Genomic DNA, 12206 nt, shown 5'->3' with positions numbered 1-12206 from the left:
TATATATATTTCTAATCATAGTAACCCGCATCTATGTTATATTTCCTGTCTTCCCAAAGTATCTATTGATCTAAAAATTATATACCGGCATTCAGTCCACATTAATGCATGCAACAGTATTGCAATCAAGCTAAAAAATTTGCATTTAAACACGTAATTTGCATGCAAAAAAAATAATTTGGAAAAATAATAAATAAAATTAGTCAATAAATTGTTATTATCCTCAAGATAATAATAATAAGTTGTTAATTAGCCTACATTATAATTGGCCACATTGATACATCCATATTGCTATTATTGAAGTTACTGCTATTAATATTAAAGTTATTATTGTTATTGCCGTTATTTGATTCAGTGTATTGCTTTGCAAGAACATGACTAAAAAGTTGTAAAGATTTAAATGGCCTGAATAAAAACATTGTAAATAACAAAATACTGAAATCAATCATAGAATCGAAAAGAGTATAAATCCAATCATCAAATCCATTTGGTTGAAGTGTAAAAACTCTACATAGAAATAACATTGAAGGTTTAAGAATAAAAATAGCGAAAACCCACTTAAAATTTGAATAAGCTTCCCATTTATTGTAAAGAATCCCAAGCCTTGGCGAAATTGATTGGTCAGAAATTGTGTTTTGAAGAAGAGTTGTATTTATATTTGTGGCTATAATTATACATAATGAAGCAATAGCTTGGAAGATATACCTTGAAATTTGGAAAATTCCTAGAATCACTTCAAAAACTCCCAAATAAAAAAGAAGTGTGAAGAAACCTATTAATAACTTTGCCTCCATTGAAAGTAAGTTATCTCTTAATACCCTCCAACCAAGTGATATTAACAGCATATACATTATAAATAAAGTCTCATAACTTCTCATCAAAATTCTTGGAATAAACCAAGATGAAAATTTTACATTACCATATTGTGTAAATGTAATTACATTTAATCTGTCATAATACAAACAAATTGGTTTAATCAGTAATAATATTAAACCAATTATTTGAAGGCCATTAAATTTAATATATATAACACTTCCATAAGTCTGTACTAGAGCCTGGTTACTATATATTGAATAAATTAAATATCCCACAATAGTAGCTATATATAAAGTCAACATGAAATCAACCACAAAATGATCCATTCTCCTCTCAAATGAAAGATGGTTTAATGGAAATGGATTCTTTACCACTATTTTTCCTTTAATATGAAGTGGAATTCGGTCTCCATTTACTATTAATAATGTATACCTATCTGAATTTGGAACTTTGTATTCGAGTCTTAATTTACGGTCTTTAATTGGGATTCTCAAAACACTTCTAATATAAGAGCTTATATTAAATCTTGGGTAAATTGCTGAAAGTGAAAGGAGAGCTAGATCTTGGATTGGAGAATGGTTTAATGACGTCAACTGCTCACTATTTAATAACAAAAAAAATACATTTTTCAATTCTTTATTTTTAAGTCTATTTTCATTTCTAAATACTTTATTGGCACCCCAGTTATAAATTGAAGCTATCTGGTGAGAAATCTCTTTGTTAAAATGATTCTTTAAACTCTTATTTTGTGAATCTAATGAAATAATACTATTATTAATTATATCCGTCGAATTTGATATATTTCTTAAAATCTCAGAAAAGTAATCCAAACACTTTTTTTCTATTGATTTTGAAATTCTTTTTGGTATAAAATAATGTATTATACTTTTCCAATACAATATTAATTGCCTAATTAGTCTTTTAAAAACTAATATTAACCTATGGTTTCTCCACTTAATACCAATAAAAATATCATTAGAATTTGCAATATTCAAATCTCCAACAAGACTATTGACCTCTTCTAAATGCAGAGAATAGACACAAGTTACTGGAAGATCTTCAAACCTAATCAGAGGAATTCCTGATGTTAATGACTGCCTTTTGTTCATCTTAAGCATTTGATTTTGTTTACTAATTAACTCTCTATGGTTATTGTTTTTTAATAATTTTTTTCCAGTTTCGTTTTTGGGCCCTATATACTCAACTTCAAAATTATTTTTTAAATCTACTAAATCTTTATCCTCTGAATACTCCCAAAAATCAAATTCTAGATCTAAACTTATTATTGATCCTTGCATTAATCCATACGAATACCTTGTTGGCTCATTAATGCTTTGAGATAAAATATTTGGCGACTTAATTAACCAAATATAAGCATTTGATCCGCTGGGCGTTTTTGAATCAATTTTCTCCACAATGCACCTTACACACGAAATGCCCACTTGTAAAATGATTAGTACATGTAATATGTCTTTAATAGTTAAATGAATTTTTCCGTTAAATTTTTTCATCACTACTTCTCACGGAGCTACTCATAAACTAATACGGTCTAACTTAAGTCTTTACCAAAGAATTGTCTCTTTTTTGCTCAATCTTTTCATTTTATTTATTATCAAACTTTTTTCCCTGCAACTAATGCACTAATTAATTCGAGTACCGTGTGTTACCGCCAAAACTTGGCGTTCGGGCGCCATACTTTATCATACCGGCATATGTTATTTTGTATGTAATTTTTCATAGAGAAAAGGAAAGAAAAGGAAGAAATTGGAGACTGAAGTGGGGTTCACTCAGAAGAAAAAAGACATTGTAATGGAATAGACTCAGGTTATTCTGGTGTTTTTGTGACACATTAAGAGTGAGAAAAATAGAGAGGGAAGGAATGATCAGTCAATTTTTAGTTTTAAATGTGAGGGGAGATACAATCATATTCAGGGATTTCCGTGGCGAGAAAAGTTTAACTGAAAGCCTTAGTAAAATTCAAGATGTGTTCTACAAAAGAATTAAGCAAGGTAGCAATGACGAACCTACAGTAATATACTTTGAAGAGCAGATATATATATATCTGCGTCAAAGTGGCCTTTTCTTCGTGCTAACTAGCTATTATGACGTAAGCCCAACATACATTATTGAGCTTTTATATAGGATAATAAAGTTAGTCAGGGATTTCTGTGGGACAGTTAACGAGGATTCAATAAGACGAAACTTTATTCTGGTTTATGAATTAATCGACGAAATCATTGACTATGGATATCCCCAAATAGTTAGTACAAACCAACTTAAATACTGTGTATATAACGAGACAAAAGTCCTAAGCTGTGAGAATTTTAATAGAAAGAATGAAATGTTTGGTGCAAATCAAATACTCGGATTAACTAACACTGTCTCTGGAGGTTTATCCATGCTTCCCATTGGAATCTTTCCTTCTTCTAATGGCAAATCCACACAAAACCATGCTAATCCTTCGAACAATGCAAACAATTTTAGTGGCCCAAAAACTATTTCTAGTAATGCTTCTCAGAGACCAATTAATCCAATGACTACGGTTTCCAATAATTCAACAGAAAATAAGGTAATGGCTTTTCTTGGAAATACAGGTCCATGTATTGACAGGAATAATGAAATTTTTGTAGATATATTTGAAAGAATTAGCTTGGTTTTAAATCATTCGGGTGAAGTTTCTCGTTTTAATATTGAAGGGGGAATTCTAATGAAAAGCTATTTGATAGGCCAACCTGAACTTACTCTAGGGTTTTCTAATAGTATCATTTTAAGAGAGGATGATGAACTCGATCCTTCAGAGCCTAATAATCTATTCAAGGATGCGTCAAGTACCATAATTGATGATTGTAATTTCCATGAGAGCGTTAATGTGAATGAGTTTCTAAATGATAAAGTCCTCACATTAAAGCCTCCAGAAGGGGAAATCATTGTGATGAATTATAGAATCTCAAAAGGCACCTTTGATGTACCTTTTAAGTTTACAACCTTGATTGAGACCTCTGGTAATTCCAAGAAGAATTCGTCCAAGTTTGATTTTGTTATTAAACTCAAGGTTGATATTCCTGAGACAACTTTTGCTACAAATTTAACTATGCTATGCCCATTACCAGAAAAAACCAATACAGTTTCTTTGGAAACTATTCATCCTCTTATTCCAATCCAGCAATCTTCTCAATACGATAATAAGAGCCAGAGAATTGTCTGGAAGATCAAGAAGATTCACGGTGGAACAGAAATTATTCTAAAATCAAAGATTTGCTTTTCTTTCGAAACAGATCTGAATTCTATAAAAAGAATGATTGGCCCTCTCTTCCTCAACTTTGAGATTCCAATGTTCAACCTTTCTAACATACAAGTCAAGTATCTAAGAATTTCAGAGAAGTATGGACAACAAAATAACTATAGGTGGGTAAGATATGTTACTCAGTCTAATTCATATATATATAGGCTATTTTAAATTAAAGCTTATTAACTTAATTTTGAAATTAAGTAAATATATTAATTTTCTCTAGATCTTTTACTCATTTCTTTTGGTTCCTCTTCTTAAAACTTGCCTCATATGCTCCCTTAATTGAGTCCTTAATAACAGGAATAGATATATGTCTTTTTTCATTTCCAAGCTCAACTACCTCCTTTACCTGATTTATATTATCAACATTCATATTCATATTAACTGTGTTAATAATTTCAACATCTCTGCTATTTGTCATATTTCCGTCTCCCAGAATACTTAGTACCGGTACCTCCTCTCCTGGATAGTATTTACGTCTATTTCCTGGGCCCATATATCCTGCAATACTACTAATAGACTCTGATCTAAAGTCAATAGATGCGTTTCTGTTTTTTTGTGGAAAAATGGCATTTTTACTTTCTGGGTACAAAAAGGCATTCAATGGGATTTCTTTTTGTACGTAGGTACCTTCTCCGATTTCTCTCAGAGCATTAGACTTTTCAGTATTTCTACTTAATTCTAAAGTATTCTTAATCAATAGTCTTTTGGCCGTACGAAACCTTCTTTTTACCTTGCTTCTCAAACTCTTCGCCATAGTTACTTAACAAACAACTTTTAAGATTAAACTGTGTATAGCTTATTAGAGACGACCAAAGCTCAACTCTTTAATGTTATTTCCAGGAATATAAAGTAAACAGAGAATAGAGGAAAATCAGCAGAGCTCTAAAACAATAGAACAAAAATTCTATGATCTCTCGTCCAAATTGAATAAATTAATAGTTTTTTAAGAGGAATAAGATTTTGCCAGTAAATAGTGATTTATTCACTGATTCCTTGAGTTGAATTTGATTAACTTAATAAATATTCTATAAAAATATTGTCCTCAATGACAGTCTTTAGGCGGGCATCTCTGACCGCCTTGTTGGTGGCGGTAACGTTGCAGTATTGATAATTAAAATGTGGGAAGCTGTTTATTTTGGAAGAGAAAGCAGTAGAATAGCCTTAAAAGTTTTAAAAATTTTCAGGGGGGAAAAGTGAAGAGCAAGTTTCTGAAGAAAAGTAAGCACTAGAATGCAACATTAGGAAAAAAGTTGGCACTATATTTGTTATATCTTTAAACAAAATAACACATTTTGTTATTCAAGTTATTAATAAAACATTTTCGTAACAATACAAGCATTCCTTTGGTAAAAATATCTATATTTAATTATATTAATAGGTAATATGAATAAAAGAAACTGTGAGCAAGAAAAGGAGGAGATTAGAGATCAAACAATTGAAAAGAACATCACTATTAACAACGTAGTAGACAACCAAGAATCTGGTCAGAAAAGATTCGAAATAAAGAAATGGAATGCGGTTGCACTTTGGTCATGGGATATTGTAGTAGATAACTGTGCAATTTGTAGGAATCACATTATGGACTTATGCATAGAATGTCAAGCTAATACGGGTTCCGCTCAAAGAAGCGAAGAGTGCACCGTAACTTGGGGTCAGTGCAACCACGCATTTCATCTACACTGTATATCTAGATGGTTGAAAACAAGAAATGTATGTCCTCTAGATAATACAGAATGGGTTTTCCAAAAACAAGGAAGATAGTTATTGTATTTACGATAGTTAATATCACAGCCTCGCTCCTTTTAAATTCAGTTATTATAGCTATACTTTTATTTAATTACATTATTATTTGTATTATTTTTATTTTTTTTTTAAATCTGGATAACAATCGTGCAATTACGTGTAAATTATTTTTGTTTTTGACGCCGGTATATACTATTAGTTGCATGTGGCAATATTTAATTTGTGTGAGCTTTTTTTTTAATTTTGTAATTATTTATAAATGATGAAATTTTAGTTAATTATTAAGATAAAATTTTTTAATTTACATTCACAATTTTTGAATAATGAAGAGATGAATTATTAAAGAAGTTCAATGGCATGAGAATTCTCGAGTTCGAGTTGAAAATAATTAAATTTTTATGTAGAATTTTCTTAAGGGGAAATTATTCAATAAATTATATCTTAGCAGCAATATACTGAGCTGAATGGAAGGGAGTTAATTTAACACCAATTTTTTAAAAAGTGAAAAAATTTAAACGTTAAAGTTATATTTATAATCCAGCCTATCCACTCTATGTTAAAGAATAATGAATTCGACAAACCAAAGTTTTAACACATTGGCTCAAAGTAACACAAAAATGCAAAATATTAGAGTTGACAAAATATGTTGTATTGGAGCAGGATATGTAGGTGGTCCAACAATGGCAATGATTGCATATAAATGCCCGAATCTTGAAGTCTATGTTTGCGATAAGAACGTGAAAAGAATACAGGAATGGAATTCAGACACTTCCCCAATATATGAACCAGGGCTATCTGAGATATTAAAAAAAACATTAAATGTAAATTTGTTTTTTACTCATGAAATTGACAAAGTTATTAAAGAATGTGATATAATTTTTATTTCAGTAAATACACCAACAAAAACCTATGGTAAAAATAAAGGTGAGGCCCTTGATTTATCCATGATGGAGGATTGCTGCAGAACAATTTCGAAATTTTCAGAAACTAGTAAGGTTGTTATTGAAAAATCAACAGTACCAGTAAAGACTTCAGAGTCTTTATTAGAGGTTTTATACTCATGTAGAACAAGAAAGGACGTGGAGTTCACAGTTATTTCAAACCCCGAATTCCTAGCTGAAGGAACTGCTATTTCTGATTTGGAATTCCCAGATAGAGTTTTAATTGGAGGAAGAACAGATTCAGAAATTGGTAAAATTGGAATGGAGATTCTGAAAATGATATATCTGAACTGGATTCCTGAAGAAAAAATCTTAATGATGAATGTTTGGAGTGCTGAACTAGCAAAGCTGGCTTCAAATGCATTTCTTGCGCAAAGGATTTCTTCAATTAATTCATTTTCAAGACTTTGTGAAGTCACTGGTGCTGATATTTCACAAATTTCACAAGCTGTTGGAAGTGATAAAAGAATTGGAAGTCAGTTTTTAACATCATCCATTGGGTTCGGTGGAAGTTGCTTTAAAAAGGACATTTTATGTCTTGCCTATCTATTTGATCATTTTAACTTGAAAAATGAAGCTGAATATTGGAGGCAAGTAATTCACTTAAATGAAGTCCAAAAGACTTCATTTTCTGCCAAAATTGTTAAATCAATGTTTAATTCTCTTAATAACAAGAAAATTGCTGTACTTGGGTTTTCATTTAAAAAGAATACTAGTGATGTCAGGGAGACCCCTTCAGGCACTATTTGCTTTGAACTATTACGAGAAGGAGCAAATATTACTATTTTTGACCCACAATCAAAGAAATCAGAAATGATTTCTGAATTAAGTAAGTATGGTATCCGTTACATGTCCTATCAAAACATACAACAAAATGAAGTTACTGTTGATCTTGAACAAACTGAACAAGAAATCGTCTCCAATTACTTGAGTCACAATAATATTCAAATATCATCTGAATTGGAAACAGCAGTTCAGGGCTCACATGCTCTGGTCTTCTGCACTGACTGGAAAACATTTAAAGAAATCAATTTTCAACAAGCATTTAATAATATGGAAAAGCCTGCTTTCATTTTTGACGGAAGAAATTTCCTTCATCACCATCAGCTTTTCGAGATTGGATTTAATGTTTTCCCAATCGGAATGCCAGCTTTGATACATTCAAATTCACAGGTCAACTCTAAATTACAGTCAAGCTTTCCTCAAATTGAAACAGCTTACCTCAAAGTGCATGCAAATAACGGTATTACCAGAGATGCCGCCAAACTTGAAAACTGCATGTATGAAAATAGAGCACTAAACTACTAATAACAACAAATAATAAATAAAAAATAAACATTTGAGCCTGAAGGTTTATTCAAGTTATTATGGTTCTAAATATAAAAGCTATTGAGGTCAGTATTTTGACAATCTTCATTAATAAATGGTTTATCGATGTTTCTAATCATCAACTCACCACAAATCAAGCAGTCATTGTTTACTAAATTTATTAACTGTTTATATAAAGATGATAAAACAGAGCTGGAAGAGTTGTCGCAAATTGATATCAGGTCCAATTTTTTTTTAGATTTATTCATATTTAAATTTTTCGACTGTTGATAATCCAATATGTTTCTAGAAATTATTTTTGAAGGTTTGCTACTGGCATCAGATTTGAATTGGGACCGCATATTCTTGTTATAATTCTTTGTATATATGGCTGAATGCTTGCAGATGCCTTCTATAATCCTTGTTGTTTTATTAACTTCATCATGGTTCATCAATGATGTATATTTCAAAAGCATGCATCCAAAGTGGAAACTATGGGAACAGGGAAACAGTAAAATATTAGTATTCAAGTCATCATTCAAGAATTTGTAATACTGGGTTTCATCAAATCCTGATAGATTGTTTTCATCAATTTGAGTTCTCTGGTTGATCCCTGTTCCATTATCCTTTAGCTTGCCATCATTATGGTTTCTTGATCTTACCAGGAAATAATTGATTAAACTGCTAAAATGGATTTGATCTAAGTGGCTAATCCTTAGAGAATGGGCAAAATCCCGAATATCTTCAAAAGTAAAACCCTGATAATTGAATAAGCCTCTATAACAAACAAAACAGATATCATTCTGAGGATCTACTACATTATAAGAGGTATGGCAAGAAAAGAGGTCCATCAAAAGTTTTTCTCTAGACTGCTTATAGTTTTCATATATCTTTGTTCTTTTAAGAAGCAATTCGTCAAACTGATTGATATTATTCGATATTACATTGCTTAGGAATGAAAGTTGGATATCGTCTGGAATCACCGTTAATACATCACTTAAAGTTAAAATATATTTTGGTGAAGCTGCAAGGAGCTTTGTTAGCCCTTGAATATCTCTATTGTATCCTAAAGGCTTAATCAAATTCAAGATCCACTTCCTTCTTTGGTCATAGCTCTCAATAAAATTATATATAATATCTTTGGTTAGCTTTGTACTGTTTAACTCTTTAAGGCAGACCGACATAGCAGAATCATAAAATCCCAATAAACAGTATACGTAAGCCTTCAGCCTCTTATATTGTCTGGTATTGCATATATTAAGAAGAAAAGGAAGATCAAATTCCATTTCAAGCCTTGATTCTTGTGGGTCTGTGTCATAAAGTGACCCTTCCATCTTGGCTTTGCTTAGTAAAGGAGTTATATAAGATAAAAGCAGTTCTTCTCCTTCATCAAGTTTTGAACATAAGATAGCTAATACATTCCAGATTGTCTTATTACCTTTCCAAGTATCTGTATGTAACATTAATTTCACTCTTGTAGATACTCTTTCCATTTCAGATTGGTTTCTCTGTTTCCCATTCATATTAAGAAAATTTTCAATTAACAAAATTGCAAGCTTGTCAAGCTCCTCCCTCTCATTCTTGGCTTCTGAAGGATCCTTATATTGAGTGTATATTCCATTTAGATCGAGCAAGTAGGGAAGTATTAAATTCAAATCAATTGAGGCAAAGGAAGGTCTTTTTAGTAATGAAAGAAATCTCTTTGGATCCAAAAATGAAAGTATCGGAGAATATTGAATTAAAAGTTTATCCCTTTTTGAGACATTACCCCCTATGGAAACAAAGATTTCAAAACATCTTCTAATTAGAGTTGTATCTATTATTCCAAAACAAATATATTCTTGAACTAAAACATGCCAATCCCTTCTGAGATCTGAATAATACTGAATTGCAATTCTACGATTATATTGGGTAAGTATCTGATATACTTTTGTCTCAACTTCATCGATTTGATATATCAATTTCAAAACTCCAATTATGCCTGAGTAATAATTATCATCAATATTCTTCTCTCCCTGAGAAAATGAGATAAACGAATTCAATTCTATTAGCCAGATACTTAATACAACAAACTTTAATATAATCGTCTCGTCTTGGTAAACAGAGCTTGTGGTAATTGGATCTTTATGATTGGATCTCAGCTGCTGAAGCTTACAAGTTAAATATACGATTAAGCCTTCCCAACAACCGTTGTAAATGAACATATTACAAATTTCGTTAAATGATAGTTCATCGTCTATTTTGGATAAAAGTTGAGCTGCTTGTCTCATTTTTCCTCTTCTTAAAAAATCAATAAATTGGAGTTTTCTAATCATCGACTTCTTTTTTGATTTTAACGTTGTACTTGAGATTTTCTCAGCACTAAGAAGAGCCTCTTCATACATCCCAACATAAAGCCATTCCTTCCATAATGCTCCTCCTTCATTAATAATATTAATTTTGTATATGTTATCATTATTGTATCCCCAAATAAAGCTTATTCTGTCCAAGACTTCCAATTCCTCATTATTAGGGTTTCCTGCTCTTAACACAGTTAGATTATTAAAACTTGATGATATTTCAATAGCAAGAGCTTTAATAGTTGAGATTCCTCCTCCATCTCCCAGCTGCAAGTCCTGTATGACTTCTCCTCCTACTACCAATTGTCCAGGAATACTTACAATTGAAACTTTATATACACTTTTTGCAGTAATTGGCGAAATTACATCCAGGTGATCTTCAAATAAAGCAATAATGTGGTATCTAGAACATTCAACGCTATTGGGAATCTTATTTGAATTGGAGCAAAAGTCGTATTTCTTAAGTTGTCCGATATAATCACAAGCTTCTAAAATAGCGTGTTTACTTCTATTAACATAGTAAATGGATATTTCTCTAGTATTGATCCAAATTAAAAAGTTATAATTAGTTACCTCCAATAATCTTATTTTGCTTGTTAATGAAGGAACTTGACTAGATCCTATTTCCAAACAGTATCGAGACGATTCTTCAAAATCATCATTTTTAACAAATAAGTCAATAATCCTATTCTGGCCATACCATAAAAGCAATTTGGTTGGTGTTGAAACGGATACCACATATTGTAGTTTATTCAAGGATGATTCATTATTCTGGTTATCACAAGTATTGTTAGAGTTATTCATCCAAATTGAATCTAGCATTACTCCTAAAATTGGGGTACCGGAGATTTCATGCAAGACTCTTATTACTGTAGAGCTGGATGATATATCAGGGCCCAGAATTGTGGTCAAAAGGGTTCCCTTTTTGCAACCAATTATCACAGAAACTGCACTGTTTCTTGAAGTTTCCCAGTTATTCCAAGCTACACTCAAGATAGAATAGTTACTCAACTTTTGGATATGTCTTGCTTTTACTTGTGTTGAATGTAAATACCACGTCTCTCCAGTGCTGTGAACAATTAATGCGTGATCTCCTGTCTGATCTACGAATATCTGTGGTGTCTGTGGAGATCTTTCAGTTTCTGGATTTTCATAATTCTTCCCTACTCCCCCGTTCACACCACCTCCAGCAAAACCCACTGGAGGTTCTAAAACTATCAAATTTGTCGTAACCTCATCTGGATTCCATCTCAATAGCTGACCTGTAATTAAAGATATGTAAAATAAGTTTCCGCTTCTTACAACTTGATCAATAATGATTGGAAACTTTAGAGAATCCGTATGCTTTAGTTTCAAAACCACATTGTCCCATGAATTATCAAAACTGTATAGACGAGGTTGTATTGTAATTGATTCCTCCTTCTTTTCATAGCCCTCCTCCTCTCTCATATTACACCCTCTCACACTCCTAGAAACCTATTAATGCCACTTTGCGGGTGTGTGTAAATGTATCTTTGAAAATTAAAGAGCTATTTCTAATTCATCCCTTCACAAACTCTCCTTAATCAAACAATCCTAACTAATTTCTCAAACTAAACCCTCAAAACTCCAAGCTCTCTTTACCTAATTTCTCAGTTTGAACAAAAATTAATACTTTTAATTTGCTTGCTCAGTTCCTAAAACTTAAATTTGGCGCCAAAAAAATTTATTCCTGCATATATTACGTGGCGGAATAACTATTCAGCTATCAATAATAAAATGGGAAAA

General features: G+C 31.5%; 6 protein-coding genes across 6 annotated transcripts; 3 read left to right on the top strand and 3 right to left on the bottom strand.

Moving 5' to 3' along the window:
- Positions 1 to 254: 254 nt before the first annotated feature.
- Positions 255 to 2327, bottom strand: ELE39_000503 (lung seven transmembrane receptor; the record flags this gene model as incomplete). The annotated part of the gene is made up of 1 exon (XM_067343552.1): positions 255 to 2327. The coding sequence occupies one exon, from the start codon at positions 2325 to 2327 to the stop codon at positions 255 to 257; it is 2073 nt and encodes a 690-aa protein (XP_067202334.1).
- A 368-nt stretch (positions 2328 to 2695) lies between these two features.
- ELE39_000502 (clathrin coat assembly AP50) lies at positions 2696 to 4273 on the top strand (the record flags this gene model as incomplete). Its single annotated transcript, XM_067343551.1, has 1 exon — positions 2696 to 4273. The coding sequence occupies one exon, from the start codon at positions 2696 to 2698 to the stop codon at positions 4271 to 4273; it is 1578 nt and encodes a 525-aa protein (XP_067202333.1).
- A 64-nt stretch (positions 4274 to 4337) lies between these two features.
- On the bottom strand, positions 4338 to 4862 carry ELE39_000500 (uncharacterized protein; the record flags this gene model as incomplete). The annotated part of the gene is made up of 1 exon (XM_067343549.1): positions 4338 to 4862. One exon carries the CDS (start codon positions 4860 to 4862, stop codon positions 4338 to 4340), a length of 525 nt encoding a protein of 174 aa, XP_067202331.1.
- A 629-nt stretch (positions 4863 to 5491) lies between these two features.
- On the top strand, positions 5492 to 5869 carry ELE39_000499 (RBX1; the record flags this gene model as incomplete). The annotated part of the gene is made up of 1 exon (XM_067343548.1): positions 5492 to 5869. The coding sequence occupies one exon, from the start codon at positions 5492 to 5494 to the stop codon at positions 5867 to 5869; it is 378 nt and encodes a 125-aa protein (XP_067202330.1).
- A 548-nt stretch (positions 5870 to 6417) lies between these two features.
- ELE39_000498 (UDP-glucose 6-dehydrogenase) lies at positions 6418 to 8100 on the top strand (the record flags this gene model as incomplete). Its single annotated transcript, XM_067343547.1, has 1 exon — positions 6418 to 8100. One exon carries the CDS (start codon positions 6418 to 6420, stop codon positions 8098 to 8100), a length of 1683 nt encoding a protein of 560 aa, XP_067202329.1.
- A 65-nt stretch (positions 8101 to 8165) lies between these two features.
- On the bottom strand, positions 8166 to 11888 carry ELE39_000497 (vacuolar sortingassociated 18 putat; the record flags this gene model as incomplete). The annotated part of the gene is made up of 1 exon (XM_067343546.1): positions 8166 to 11888. One exon carries the CDS (start codon positions 11886 to 11888, stop codon positions 8166 to 8168), a length of 3723 nt encoding a protein of 1240 aa, XP_067202328.1.
- Between the last annotated feature and the right edge of the window lie 318 nt (positions 11889 to 12206).

Source organism: Cryptosporidium sp. chipmunk genotype I (genome assembly GCF_004936735.1).
Source record: "Cryptosporidium sp. chipmunk genotype I strain 37763 chromosome Unknown contig_12, whole genome shotgun sequence".
NCBI lineage: Eukaryota > Apicomplexa > Conoidasida > Eucoccidiorida > Cryptosporidiidae > Cryptosporidium > Cryptosporidium sp. chipmunk genotype I.
Note: the sequence above shows the minus strand (reverse complement) of the source record. Positions and strands in the feature narration are given on the sequence as shown.